The sequence below is a fragment of the Myxine glutinosa genome, chromosome 10 (genome assembly GCF_964187855.1).
Source record: "Myxine glutinosa chromosome 10, kmMyxGlut1.1, whole genome shotgun sequence".
NCBI classification, from domain to species: Eukaryota; Metazoa; Chordata; class Myxini; order Myxiniformes; family Myxinidae; genus Myxine; species Myxine glutinosa.
Window position 1 is genome coordinate 62,311,663 of NC_136270.1, and position 16,205 is coordinate 62,327,867.

Consider the following 16,205-nt stretch of genomic DNA (forward strand, 5'->3'; position numbering starts at 1 on the left):
TATTCATAGAATACTTACCCTGCACAGGGTAATAACGAGATGGTATTCATAGAATACTTACCCTGCACAGGGTAATAACTAGATGGTATTCATAGAATACTTACCCTGCACAGGGTAATAACTAGATGGTATTCATAGAATACTTACCCTGCACAGGGTAATAACTAGATGGTATTCATAGAATACTTACCCTGCACAGGGTAATAACTAGATGGTTTTCATAGAATACTTACCCTGCACAGGGTAATAACTAGATGGTATTCATAGAATACTTACCCTGCACAGGTTAATAACGAGATGGTATTCATAGAATACTTACCCTGCACAGGGTAATAACTAGATGGTATTCATAGAATACTTACCCTGCACAGGGTAATAACGAGATGGTATTCATAGAATACTTACCCTGCACAGGGTAATAACGAGATGGTATTCATAGAATACTTACCCTGTACAGGGTAATAACTAGATGGTATTCATAGAATACTTACCCTGCACAGGGTAATAACTAGATGGTATTCATAGAATACTTACCCTGCACAGGGTAATAACTAGATGGTATTCATAGAATACTTACCCTGCACAGGGTAATAACGAGATGGTATTCATAGAATACTTACCCTGCACAGGGTAATAACTAGATGGTATTCATAGAATACTTACCCTGCACAGGGTAATAACGAGATGGTATTCATAGAATACTTACCCTGCACAGGGTAATAACGAGATGGTATTCATAGAATACTTACCCTGCACAGGGTAATAACGAGATGGTATTCATAGAATACTTACCCTGCACAGGGTAATAACGAGATGGTATTCATAGAATACTTACCCTGCACAGGGTAATAACTAGATGGTATTCATAGAATACTTACCCTGCACAGGGTAATAACGAGATGGTATTCATAGAATACTTACCCTGCACAGGGTAATAACGAGATGGTATTCATAGAATACTTACCCTGCACAGGGTAATAACGAGATGGTATTCATAGAATACTTACCCTGCACAGGGTAATAACGAGATGGTATTCATAGAATACTTACCCTGCACAGGGTAATAACGAGATGGTATTCATAGAATACTTACCCTGCACAGGGTAATAACGAGATGGTATTCATAGAATACTTACCCTGCACAGGGTAATAACGAGATGGTATTCATAGAATACTTACCCTGCACAGGGTAATAAAGAGATGGTATTCATAGAATACGTACCCTGTACAGGGTAATAACTAGATGGTATTCATAGAATACTTACCCTGCACAGGGTAATAAAGAGATGGTATTCATAGAATACTTACCCTGCACAGGGTAATAACGAGATGGTATTCATAGAATACTTACCCTGCACAGGGTAATAAAGAGATGGTATTCATAGAATACTTACCCTGTACAGGGTAATAACTAGATGGTATTCATAGAATACTTACCCTGCACAGGGTAATAACGAGATGGTATTCATAGAATACTTACCCTGCACAGGGTAATAACGAGATGGTATTCATAGAATACTTACCCTGCACAGGGTAATAACGAGATGGTATTCATAGAATACTTACCCTGCACAGGGTAATAACGAGATGGTATTCATAGAATACTTACCCTGCACAGGGTAATAACTAGATGGTATTCATAGAATACTTACCCTGCACAGGGTAATAACGAGATGGTATTCATAGAATACTTACCCTGCACAGGGTAATAACTAGATGGTATTCATAGAATACTTACCCTGCACAGGGTAATAACGAGATGGTATTCATAGAATACTTACCCTGCACAGGGTAATAACGAGATGGTATTCATAGAATACTTACCCTGCACAGGGTAATAACGAGATGGTATTCATAGAATACTTACCCTGCACAGGGTAATAACTAGATGGTATTCATAGAATACTTACCCTGCACAGGGTAATAACTAGATGGTATTCATAGAATACTTACCCTGCACAGGGTAATAACGAGATGGTATTCATAGAATACTTACCCTGCACAGGGTAATAACTAGATGGTATTCATAGAATACTTACCCTGCACAGGGTAATAACTAGATGGTATTCATAGAATACTTACCCTGCACAGAGTAATAACGAGATGGTATTCATAGAATACTTACCCTGTACAGGGTAATAACTAGATGGTATTCATAGAATACTTACCCTGTACAGGGTAATAACTAGATGGTATTCATAGAATACTTACCCTGTACAGGGTAATAACTAGATGGTATTCATAGAATACTTACCCTGTACAGGGTAATAACGAGATGGTATTCATAGAATACTTACCCTGTACAGGGTAATAACTAGATGGTATTCATAGAATACTTACCCTGCACAGGGTAATAACGAGATGGTATTCATAGAATACATACCCTGCACAGGGTAATAACTAGATGGTATTCATAGAATACTTACCCTGCACAGGGTAATAACTAGATGGTTTTCATAGAATACTTACCCTGCACAGGGTAATAACTAGATGGTATTCATAGAATACTTACCCTGCACAGGGTAATAACTAGATGGTATTCATAGAATACTTACCCTGCACAGGGTAATAACTAGATGGTATTCATAGAATACTTACCCTGCACAGGGTAATAACTACATGGTATTCATAGAATACTTACCCTGCACAGGGTAATAACTAGATGGTATTCATAGAATACTTACCCTGCACAGGGTAATAACGAGATGGTATTCATAGAATACTTACCCTGCACAGGGTAATAACTAGATGGTATTCATAGAATACTTACCCTGTACAGGGTAATAACTAGATGGTATTCATAGAATACTTACCCTGCACAGGGTAATAACGAGATGGTATTCATAGAATACTTACCCTGCACAGGGTAATAACGAGATGGTATTCATAGAATACTTACCCTGCACAGGGTAATAACGAGATGGTATTCATAGAATACTTACCCTGCACAGGGTAATAACGAGATGGTATTCATAGAATACTTACCCTGCACAGGGTAATAACTAGATGGTATTCATAGAATACTTACCCTGCACAGGGTAATAACGAGATGGTATTCATAGAATACTTACCCTGCACAGGGTAATAACTAGATGGTATTCATAGAATACTTACCCTGCACAGGGTAATAACGAGATGGTATTCATAGAATACTTACCCTGCACAGGGTAATAACGAGATGGTATTCATAGAATACTTACCCTGCACAGGGTAATAACGAGATGGTATTCATAGAATACTTACCCTGCACAGGGTAATAACTAGATGGTATTCATAGAATACTTACCCTGCACAGGGTAATAACTAGATGGTATTCATAGAATACTTACCCTGCACAGGGTAATAACGAGATGGTATTCATAGAATACTTACCCTGCACAGAGTAATAACGAGATGGTATTCATAGAATACTTACCCTGTACAGGGTAATAACTAGATGGTATTCATAGAATACTTACCCTGCACAGGGTAATAACGAGATGGTATTCATAGAATACATACCCTGCACAGGGTAATAACTAGATGGTATTCATAGAATACTTACCCTGCACAGGGTAATAACTAGATGGTTTTCATAGAATACTTACCCTGCACAGGGTAATAACTAGATGGTATTCATAGAATACTTACCCTGCACAGGGTAATAACTAGATGGTATTCATAGAATACTTACCCTGCACAGGGTAATAACTAGATGGTATTCATAGAATACTTACCCTGCACAGGGTAATAACTACATGGTATTCATAGAATACTTACCCTGCACAGGGTAATAACTAGATGGTATTCATAGAATACTTACCCTGCACAGGGTAATAACGAGATGGTATTCATAGAATACTTACCCTGCACAGGGTAATAACTAGATGGTATTCATAGAATACTTACCCTGCACAGGGTAATAACTAGATGGTATTCATAGAATACTTACCCTGCACAGGGTAATAACGAGATGGTATTCATAGAATACTTACCCTGCACAGGGTAATAACTAGATGGTATTCATAGAATACTTACCCTGCACAGGGTAATAACGAGATGGTATTCATAGAATACTTACCCTGCACAGGGTAATAACGAGATGGTATTCATAGAATACTTATCCTGCACAGGGTAATAACGAGATGGTATTCATAGAATACTTACCCTGCACAGGGTAATAACGAGATGGTATTCATAGAATACTTACCCTGCACAGGGTAATAACTAGATGGTATTCATAGAATACTTACCCTGCACAGGGTAATAACGAGGTGGTAGTCATAGAATACTTACCCTGCACAGGGTAATAACTAGATGGTATTCATAGAATACTTACCCTGCACAGGGTAATAACTAGATGGTATTCATAGAATACTTACCCTGCACAGGGTAATAACGAGATGGTATTCATAGAATACTTACCCTGCACAGGGTAATAACTAGATGGTATTCATAGAATACTTACCCTGCACAGGGTAATAACTAGATAGTATTCATAGAATACTTACCCTGCACAGAGTAATAACGAGATGGTATTCATAGAATACTTACCATGCACAGGGTAATAACGAGATGGTATTCATAGAATACTTACCCTGCACAGGGTAATAACTAGATGGTATTCATAGAATACTTATCCTGCACAGTCACCTTGTTGCGAGCCTGAGCACAACATTTGAGAGCAGGGACATCGAGAGAACTGTGGGACGGAGAGGGCTTGGGGGGAGGTGGGAGAGGCATAAAACATATGGACACTGCAAGGACTTCCAGGAAAGAAGTTGGAATTTCAAAAAAGTGTATCTGGGGTGAATTAGCGGGGGTAGAAAAGATCAAGGTTTTGGATCGGGGAAGATAAGAGTTGGTGGTGAACAGCTGTTTTAAAGACCTGGAGGGAGGAGTGGGATTGAAGAGAGTGAGGGAGTTTGTTCCAGAGGCGGGAGAAAAGGGGAATGAAAGAGTGAAGGTGAGCAGAGAGCCGAGATTTCGGCAGTTTAACCATAAGAGGGTTGCTGGCAGATCTTGTGCGACCTGTAGGAATATTTGGGGGACAGAGCACAGAGAGAGCTGGGGGAGCTAGGCCGGAGAGGAGTCGGTAGAAGACAGAAAGACCACCAACCTGCCTGCGGTGAGTAAGTGAAAGGCCCTCGGAGATAGCTTCATCGCGGGAGAGTCCAATGATTCTGAAAGCTTTGGTTTCTGCATAGTGAAGCCGAGCTAGGTGTGAGGAAGGATCACCAGCCCAGAGGGGGGAACAGTATTCCATTGAGCTGCGGATGAAAGCTTTCTTTTTGAATTCTGAAAACTGAAACTTCTGAAATTTCGTGGCTGAATTCTGAAAATGAAGCACAGTTGCTGAATTCTTTGATCCAATATGGCTGCTAGACCACGTGAGCGATGACATCATAAATTTATATTCTCCAATATAATTGTTGCATAGATCATGCTCAATACATTTCAAACTGATCAGACTAAGCGTTGTCCCTGTCGAATTATGACGTCATAATTATGGCACCAATGACGTCATCGTTAACACCTATTCCCCATATGGAGTACTTTACAATGAGCCATGTTTCAATTTTTTCCATGCCGCGGTTTTGGAGATATAGAGGTGCAACAGTTTTCGGTTTTTCCAAGATGGCGCCTGTACCACATGACCTATGACGTCATGATTATCATTAAAATATTCTAAAGAAGGAGGCGTTGCTATGGTGAAAATTTAGTGTCCATCACACCAACAGTTGCTGAAATTTTAAAAATAATGATCGGATGGATGTGTTGAATTTGTCGAATTATGACGTCATAACGAAGGAACCGATGACATCATCATTAACATATCTTATTTCCCATGAGGAGTACTTGACAATGAGCCAGGTCTCAATTTTTTACATGGAGTGGTTTCAGGGATATGGAGGTGCGAAGTTTTTTCCAAGATGGCGCCTGTACCATGTGACCTATGACGTCATAATATTCATTAAAATATTCTACAGGAGGAGGCGCTCCTATGGTGAAAATTTCATGTCAATCGGACCAACGGTTGCCGAGAAAATGCATTTTTAAAATGCAGACGCGCACGGCACACGTACGCACCGGAATGCTTAACCACGTTTCGCTTCGCGAATGCAGGGTAATAATAATGGGCCTATCTCTATATCCTTGGGGTTCCCCATTACCAATGAGCTTGCTATCGCTTGCCAAACCAGACTTCCTAAGTAAGCGTTTGGTTGGAGTGCTTGCTTGAGTACTTAAGCCACTTGGCGAGCACTCTGCAAGCTGCTTGATATCCTCTTGGTAAGTGTGACGTAACGCGCGCGTCATAATTCTGCTTCCGGGTCCAAACACAAAACCACTGGAGCCAAACACCAGCTGGACTCAGTGAGAAAAGTGCTCGGTCATGCCGCAGTGTTGCGTTCCTGAGTGTGTAAATAGATCAGAAACCAACCAAGAACTGTCTTCCTACCGATTTCCTGCTAATGAAAAAGCAAAGGCTGAAGTGGCAACATACTACTACAACATACAACATACTACCACTACTACTACAACATACTACTACTGCAACATATTACATACTACAACTACAACATACTACTACAACAAACTACATACTACTACTGCAACATACCACATACTACTACAACAACATACTACCTCTACAACATACTACTACTACTACAACATACTACTACTACTACAACATACTACAACTACTATAACATACTACTACTACTACTACTACTACTACTACATACTACATACTACTATGACAACTTGGCACTACAACTACTACTACTACCACTACGTACTACTACCACTTTATACTACCACTTCATACTGCCACAACATACTACTACTACCTACATAAATACTACCTACATACATACTACCTACATACATGCTACCTACATACATAATACCTACATACTTACTACCTACATACATAATACCTACATACCACTAATACCACTACATAATACTACTTACATACTTGCTACATAATACTTACTACATACATACTTACTACCTACATACATACTACCTACATAAATACCACCGACATACATACTTCTTACATTCTTACTACCTACATACATATTACCTACATACATACTACCTACATACTACTACTACTACCACTACATGCATACTACCTACATACATACTACCTTCAAACTACTACTACCCCTACATACATACTACCTGCATACATACTACCTCCATACTACTACTACCACGACATACATACGACCTACATACAAACTACCTACATACGTACTACCGACATACATACTACCAAGATACATATTATCTGCATACAACTGCTACAACTACATACTTACTACTAACATACTACCACTACATACTTACTCTATACATACTTACTATCTACATACTTACTACCTTCATACTACATACTACGTTCATACTACATACTACCTTTATACTATTATACATATTACTATTAGAAAAGAAGTTCGTCAGAATGAAAAGTGTCACAGGCTCCATTTTCGTGTTTGGACCCGGAAACAGAATTATGACGCGTCGCGTTACGTCACGGCTTACCAAGTGGATTGGAACACACCTCATCGATCTCATTTCCATGGTCAAACGAAGCACGTGGAACAATGGCAATAACGTTGCGATTTGATTGGGCGATGGTGATCACGTGACACGGGAGATGTTGTTTTTCTGATTCCTATTAATCGTGTATTACAAACCCAAAATATAAATGGATGCTCTTTATTCTATTTTTACACCAAGAGACTGTTATTTTTCAAGTACATCGATTGTTTTGTTAGTTCTTATACCAAGTAGTTAAACAACAATACAATCGTACCAGCCAATGGAAACAACTCGGCTGGTCATTTGGCGGTGTATAAAGTTACGGCCCACGCTGTTTGCTTCATCGCCCTGTCCCTGATCATTCATTTCACTTGACCAGGTGAGGCCCATAAAGTAATTATTACTGGCCGAGTGATCATTTGTTTATTCCTTAGGCTTAGATAACATCTGAACTTGTACCTGGAATTGGTAGAATTTGTACCTGGAGGTGTTAATATGGCGCGTTTTTGCAAGCAGAGTATTACTATTATCCCACACGACGATCTTTATGTGGATTTCGATTAAAATACTGAAAGGAAAAACTTGTTCAGTAGGCTATATCGTTTGATTCTTTAAAGGTTTCGATAGGTCTTCTTCCTCTTCTCCCTCTGCCCTTCCTATTCCTCTTCTGCTTCTTCTTATTCTTCAGTCCGCGTGTGTCTGAGTTGTTGGTCCACGAGGACCTGTTTTCTTACCTGTTTCGTTACCTGTTTTCTGTAGCCTCGGCCCCCTGTGGTTGTGGGCAGGTGCTGCAGTTCTTGCCATCCTCCCCTCTGTAATAAGACAAATCCAAATCTCAAGTTAGGAGATGAAAAGCTTTGATGAACAGTCAAGCATGATGTATCGTGAATGTAAAGTATCGAACATGCCAGGTGTAACACGTTTCTATGGTAATTTATGACGAGCATCCAGGACAAGGATGGACGCGCTCTCCTGATTGATGTCTCAGCGCGCACTGTCTTTATTTCCCGTTTCCCTCCGGAGGGGCGTGCAGCTCATCACAATACAGTACAGCACAGTAAGTACAGTAACCCATTTCACAAGTTGTATAAACGAACTTTTACAACAACATAATACACGCAGTTTAATAACGATCCAAGTGATCGATTTGTATTTATATTTGATGTTTAGCACATTAATAACACAAAACAACTTGATCAGGGTCATGCGATGCACCTCCATCTAATGTTCCCAAGTTACGCTTACAACATTAATAACACAAAACAACATGACCAGGGTCATCCGATGCACCTCCATCTAATGTACCCAAGTTAAGTTTATAACATTAATAACACAAAACAACTTGGTCAGCGTCATGCGATGCACCTCCATCTAATGTACCCAAGTTAAGTTTACAACATTAATAACACAAAACAACATGACCAGGGTCATCCGATGCACCTCCATCTAATGTACCCAAGTTAAGTTTATAACATTAATAACACAAAACAACTTGGTCAGCGTCATGCGATGCACCTCCATCTAATGTACCCAAGTTAAGTTTACAACATTAATAACACAAAACAACATGACCCGGGTCATGCGATGCACCTCCATCTAATGTACCCAAGTTAAGTTTACAACATTAATAACACAAAACAACTTGATCAGGGTCATGCGATGCACCTCCATCTAATGTACCCAAGTTAAGTTTACAACATTAATAACACAAAACAACATGACCAGGGTCATGCGATGCACCTCCATCTAATGTACCCAAGTTAAGTTTACAACATTAATAACACAAAACAACATGACCAGGGTCATGTGATGCACCTACATCTAATGTACCCAAGTTAAGTTTACAACATTAATAACACAAAACAACTTGATCAGCGTCATGCGATGCACCTCCATCTAATGTACCCAAGTTAAGTTTACAACATTAATAACACAAAACAACTTGGTCAGGGTCATGCGATGCACCTCCATCTAATGTACCCAAGTTAAGTTTACAACATTAATAACACAAAACAACATGACCAGGGTCATGCGATGCACCTCCATCTAATGTTCCCAAGTTAAGTTTACAACATTAATAACACAAAACAACATGACCAGGGTCATGCGATGCACCTCCATCTAATGTACCCAAGTTAAGTTTACAACATTAATAACACAAAACAACATGACCAGGGTCATGCGATGCACCTCCATCTAATGTTCCCAAGTTACGTTTACAACATTAATAACACAAAACAACATGACCAGGGTCATGCGATGCACCTCCATCTAATGTTCCCAAGTTAAGTTTACAACATTAATAACACAAAACAACTTGATCAGGGTCATGCGATGCACCTCCATCTAATGTACCCAAGTTAAGTTTATAACATTAATAACACAAAACAACATGATCAGGGTCATGCGATGCACCTCCATCTAATGTTCCCAAGTTAAGTTTACAACATTAATAACACAAAACAACATGACCAGGGTCATGCGATGCACCTCCATCTAATGTTCCCAAGTTAAGTTTATAACATTAATAACACAAAACAACTTGATCAGGGTCATGCGATGCCATCTCCATCTAATGTACCCAAGTTAAGTTTACAACATTAATAACACAAAACAACTTGATCAGCGTCATGCGATGCACCTCCATCTAATGTACCCAAGTTAAGTTTATAACATTAATAACACAAAACAACTTGATCAGGGTCATGCGATGCACCTCCATCTAATGTACCCAAGTTAAGTTTACAACATTAATAACACAAAACAACTTGATCAGGGTCATGCGATGCACCTCCATCTAATGTACCCAAGTTAAGTTTACAGCATTAATAACACAAAGCAACTTGATCAGGGTCATGCGATGCACCTCCATCTAATGTACCCAAGTTAAGTTTATAACATTAATAACACAAAACAACTTGATCAGGGTCATGCGATGCACATCCATCTAATGTACCCAAGTTAAGTTTATAACATTAATAACACAAAACAACTTGATCAGGGTCATGCGATGCACCTCCATCTAATCTACCCAAGTTAAGTTTACAACATTAATAACACAAAACAACTTGATCAAGGTCACGCGATGCACCTCCATCTAATCTATCCAAGTTAAGTTTACAACATTAATACACAAAACAACTTGATCAGCGTCATGCGATGCCATCTCCATCTAATGTACCCAAGTTAAGTTTACAACATTAATACACAAAACAACTTGATCAGCGTCATGCGATGCCATCTCCATCTAATGTACCCAAGTTAAGTTTATAACATTAATACACAAAACAACTTGATCAGCGTCATGCGATGCCATCTCCATCTAATGTACCCAAGTTAAGTTTACAACATTAATAACACAAAACAACTTGATCAGGGTCATGCGATGCACCTCCATCTAATGTACCCAAGTTAAGTTTATAACATTAATACACAAAACAACTTGATCAGCGTCATGCGATGCATCTCCATCTAATGTACCCAAGTTAAGTTTATAACATTAATAACACAAAACAACTTGATCAGGGTCATGCGATGCACCTCCATCTAATGTACCCAAGTTAAGTTTATAACATTAATAACACAAAACAACTTGATCAGGGTCATGCGATGCACCTCCATCTAATCTACCCAAGTTAAGTTTACAACATTAATAACACAAAACAACTTGATCAAGGTCACGCGATGCACCTCCATCTAATCTACCCAAGTTAAGTTTATAACATTAATAACACAAAACAACTTGATCAAGGTCACGCGATGCACCTCCATCTAATCTACCCAAGTTAAGTTTACAACATTAATAATACAAAACAACATGACCAGGGTCATGCGATGCACCTCCATCTAATGTTCCCAAGTTAAGTTTACAACATTAATACACAAAACAACTTGATCAACGTCATGCAATGCCATCTCCATCTAATGTACCCAAGTTAAGTTTACAACATTAATACACAAAACAACTTGATCAGCGTCATGCAATGCCACCTCCATCTAATGTTCCCAAGTTAAGTTTACAACATTAATACACAAAACAACTTGATCAGCGTCATGCGATGCCATCTCCATCTAATGTACCCAAGTTAAGTTTACAACATTAATACACAAAACAACTTGATCAGCGTCATGCGATGCCATCTCCATCTAATGTACCCAAGTTAAGTTTACAACATTAATACACAAAACAACTTGATCAGCGTCATGCGATGCCATCTCCATCTAATGTACCCAAGTTAAGTTTATAACATTGATAACACAAAACAACTTGATCAGGGTCATGCGATGCCATCTCCATCTAATGTACCCAAGTTAAGTTTACAACATTAATAACACAAAACAACATGATCAGCGTCATGCGATGCCATCTCCATCTAATGTACCCAAGTTAAGTTTACAACATTAATACACAAAACAACTTGATCAGCGTCATGCGATGCCATCTCCATCTAATGTACCCAAGTTAAGTTTATAACATTGATAACACAAAACAACTTGATCAAGGTCACGCGATGCCATCTCCATCTAATGTACCCACGTTACGTTTATAACATTAATAACACAAAACAACTTGATCAGCGTCATGCGATGCCATCTCCATCTAATGTACCCAAGTTAAGTTTACAACATTAATAACACAAAACAACATGACCAGGGTCATGCGATGCACCTCCATCTAATGTACCCACGTTACGTTTATAACATTAATAACACAAAACAACTTGATCAGCGTCATGCGATGCCATCTCCATCTAATGTACCCAAGTTAAGTTTACAACATTAATACACAAAACAACATGACCCGGGTCATGCGATGCACCTCCATCTAATGTACCCAAGTTAAGGTATTTATTGTTCAATCTTTCATTTTCAGATCATAATAAACGTATCAAAGAAATGTCACGTGTTCATTTGACGAGTCGGCACAAGGAATCTGTTTCTGCCATTTATCGGAGTAATGAATGTGCTGTCGAGTTGGGATCGGGTCGGAACGAATTATTGTGATGGCGGATTGAGTGGGATCGGTGTTTTGGGAACAAGGTGTGTGTGCTTTTGGATGAGCGTCATTTTGGGAACCAGGTGTGTGTGCTTTTGGATGGGGTCATTTTGGGAACCAGGTGTGTGTGCTTTCGGATGAGTGTCATTTTGGGAACCAGGTGTGTGTGCTTTTGGATGAGTGTCATTTTGGGAACCCAGGTGTGTGTGCTTTTGGATGGGGTCATTTTGGGAACCAGGTGTGTGTGCTTTCGGATGAGTGTCATTTTGGGAACCAGGTGTGTGTGCTTTCGGATGAGTGTCATTTTGGGAACCAGGTGTGTGTGCTTTTGGATGAGCGTCATTTTGGGAACCAGGTGTGTGTGCTTTTGGATGGGGTCATTTTGGGAACCAGGTGTGTGTGCTTTTGGATGAGCGTCATTTTGGGAACCAGGTGTGTGTTCTTTCGGATGAGTGTCATTTTGGGAACCAGGTGTGTGTGCTTTTGGATGAGTGTCATTTTGGGAACCCAGGTGTGTGTGCTTTCGGATGAGCATCATTTTGGGAACCAGGTGTGTGTGCTTTCGGATGAGTGTCATTTTGGGAACCAGGTGTGTGTTCTTTTGGATGAGCGTCATTTTGGGAACCAGGTGTGTGCTTTCGGATGAGTGTCATTTTGGGAACCAGGTGTGTGTGCTTTCGGATGAGTGTCATTTTGGGAACCAGGTGTGTATGCTTTTGGATGAGCGTCATTTTGGGAACCAGGTGTGTGTTCTTTCGGATGAGTGTCATTTTGGGAACCAGGTGTGTGTTCTTTCGGATGAGCGTCATTTTGGGAACCAGGTGTGTGTTCTTTCGGATGAGTGTCATTTTGGGAACCAGGTGTGTGTGCTTTCGGATGAGTGTCATTTTGGGAACCAGGTGTGTGTGCTTTTGGATGAGCGTCATTTTGGGAACCAGGTGTGTGTGCTTTTGGATGAGCGTCATTTTGGGAACCAGGTGTGTGTGCTTTCGGATGTGTCATTTTGGGAATCAGGTGTGTGTGCTTTCGGATGGGGGTCATTTTGGGAACCAGGTGTGTGTGCTTTTGGATGGGGGTCATTTTGGGAACCAGGTGTGTGCTTTTGGATGAGCGTCATTTTGGGAACCAGGTGTGTGTTCTTTCGGATGAGTGTCATTTTGGGGTTAAGGTGTGTGTGCTTTCGGATGGGGGTCATTTTGGGAACAAGGTGTGTTCTTTTGGATGAGCGTCATTTTGGGAACCAGGTGTGTGTGCTTTCGGATGGGGGTCATTTTGGGAACAAGGGGTGTGTGCTTTTGGATGAGCGTCATTTTGGGAACCAGGTGTGTGTGCTTTTGGATGAGCGTCATTTTGGGAACCAGGTGTGTGTGCTTTCGGATGTGTCATTTTGGGAATCAGGTGTGTGTGCTTTCGGATGGGGGTCATTTTGGGAACCAGGTGTGTGTGCTTTTGGATGGGGGTCATTTTGGGAACCAGGTGTGTGCTTTTGGATGAGCGTCATTTTGGGAACCAGGTGTGTGTGCTTTTGGTTGAGGATCATTTTGGGAACAAGGTGTGTGTGCTTTCGGATGGGGGTCATTTTGGGAACAAGGTGTGTGTGCTTTTGGATGAGCGTCATTTTGGGAACCAGGTGTGTGTGCTTTCGGATGGGGGTCATTTTGGGAACAAGGTGTGTGTGCTTTCGGATGGGGGTCATTTTGGGAACAAGGTGTGTGTGCTTTTGGATGAGCGTCATTTTGGGAACCAGGTGTGTATGCTTTCAGATGAGTGTCATTTTGGGAATCAGGTGTGTGTGCTTTTGGATGGGGGTCATTTTGGGAACCAGGTGTGTGTGCCTTTGGATGAGCATCATTTTGGGAACAAGGTGTGTGTGCTTTTGGTTGAGGATCATTTTGGGAACAGGGAGTCTGTGCTTTCAGGCGAGGGTCAGCATGCTCCTTATTACTTGAGCCGCTGGCTAGAATCACGTGCTTCCAATTGCCCCGGAATTGTTTGCTGGATGGTGTCTGAACGATATATGATGGCGACGCGGCATGCTCGTGAATGACCTGCCCTAGGACCCATTTCTCATCTGTTGCTCGAAATCAAACTGTGTGACCTGTCTGAAGTGCAGCGAGCTGATTACCACTTTTTACATCGTAATATGCCTTTTGATTTTGCTGCTTGTCTAGCAGACGATCTCACGATCTCACATGGGTGGAACGACATGCGATTTGAGCAGTGTGACCAAGGTGGGAAGTTTGCTTTTTCGCAGGCCATCAATGGGGGTGTTGCAGTATTCTCGTAGCACATGGTATGGGTGTGTGGATTTTTTTTCATTAGCGACTTCACTGTCTGCACAAACCATTCAACCTGCCCGTTACTCTGGGAGAATTGTGGGCTCGAGGTATGGTGGTCAAATTCCCATTCCTCGGTGAAGTGTTGGAAGTCTTCACACGTGAATCGGCAAGCATTGTCGGTGACGACGAGATGGGGCGTTCCTGATCGTGCAAAATGGCTTTGAGCTCATTGATCACTGAGTGTGCAGTGAGTTCTGCCAAGCGCTGAACCTCTGGGAACTTTTAGTAATCAACGACAACCAAAAAATCATTTCTGTCCAAATGGAAGATGTCAGCAGTGAGCTTAGACCAGGGGAGGTCAGGTATTGGATGGGATTTGTCTGGCTGTGCTTTTCGATTTTCCTGACAAATGGGCATTTTGGTACCGTATCCTAGATCTGGCCATTGATGCTGCGGCAGAACACGATAACGCGCACCCTTTGCTTAAGTTTAACAATTCTGAGATGCGACTCATGTATTTTAGTGAGCATTTCGCTCTGCATACTTCTGGTACAATTACCCGTTGACCTGGAATAGTATGCCATTGATGTACACTATCTCGTCACGGTAGTGGAGGTACAGCACAACACGCACCCGAACACTCACGCTCAATATTGACATAACGTTGCTCCACCTCGGACAGGTTCTTTGACGCAAAAGCGATGGGCTGTTTTCTTCCATTGGGCAAGCCCCGAGGCCTTTTGTGGTGGTATCTACCTGTAGTGTCATGAATTTATGTGGGTCGATGTAGGTTAGGAAGGTCTCATGGCAAATGGCATCCTTGACCTTTTGGAAAGCCTGGCTGTGGCGAGTTGCTCTGATTTCACCAGTTCACAAAGGGTTGCTGTGAGGTCGGACAGCTTTTGGTATAAAGGGGCGCATATACGTTATGGTGCCAAGGTCGTTAGGGTCATGTGTGAAGAGAAGCTGGATTTCTCGCTGCCTGTCTGCGTTGCTGTTCTGAAGTTGGTAAAAAAAAAGAGCAGACTGACTTCTGGATGTTGAGACGTAGGCGCCATTGGTGGTAGTAGTGGTCCATAGATGCAAAGTCTCTACTGAGAGTGGCCATGCCTTCCTCAAAATAGTATTTCGGATGTTGAAACGCAAGGGCATTGGTGTAGGCAATCATCTCAGGAAGGTCCAATGTGCACACGTTCAACAGCAGGGATACTAAGACTAAGCCTTGTGGAACTCCATTCTTGAGGCTGTGGGTTCTGCTGGTTTGGCCGTTAACGTCGTCTCTGAAGCAGTGGTTGGAGATCAAAACTTGTATAAAGTGAACTCGTTGGTGGTCTGGTATCTCATGCAGTTTCAGCAGCAGGCCACGGTGCCAGACTGTGTCATACGCTGAA

The 16,205-nt window shown here is 41.1% G+C and overlaps 1 protein-coding gene and 1 long non-coding RNA gene across 9 annotated transcripts in view; one reads left to right on the forward strand and one right to left on the reverse strand.

Annotated features, from left to right (window-relative positions):
• Positions 1-8,549, reverse strand: part of LOC144894046 (uncharacterized) — a 54,955-nt gene extending 46,406 nt beyond the window's left edge. The window contains exons 1-2 of one of the 2 annotated variants that reach the window (XR_013624742.1): positions 8,448-8,549; positions 8,286-8,351 (exon numbers count right to left, since the gene is read on the reverse strand). This is a non-coding gene — a long non-coding RNA (uncharacterized LOC144894046). Of the gene's footprint in view, positions 1-8,273; positions 8,352-8,447 lie in introns of both variants that reach the window. The other variant, XR_013624741.1, reaches the window with a different exon arrangement.
• Positions 7,765-16,205, forward strand: part of NSMCE1 (NSE1 component of SMC5/6 complex) — a 47,747-nt gene continuing 39,306 nt past the window's right edge. For 2 of the 7 annotated variants that reach the window (XM_078785718.1, XM_078785719.1), the window contains exon 1: positions 8,339-8,605. In XM_078785718.1, coding sequence (XP_078641844.1) covers positions 8,476-8,605 — 130 coding nt within the window. In that variant the 5' untranslated portion in view covers positions 8,339-8,475. Of the gene's footprint in view, positions 7,919-7,978; positions 8,606-16,205 lie in introns of those variants that run through there. The other 5 variants (XM_078785721.1, XM_068126902.2, XM_078785722.1 and 2 more) reach the window with 5 other exon arrangements.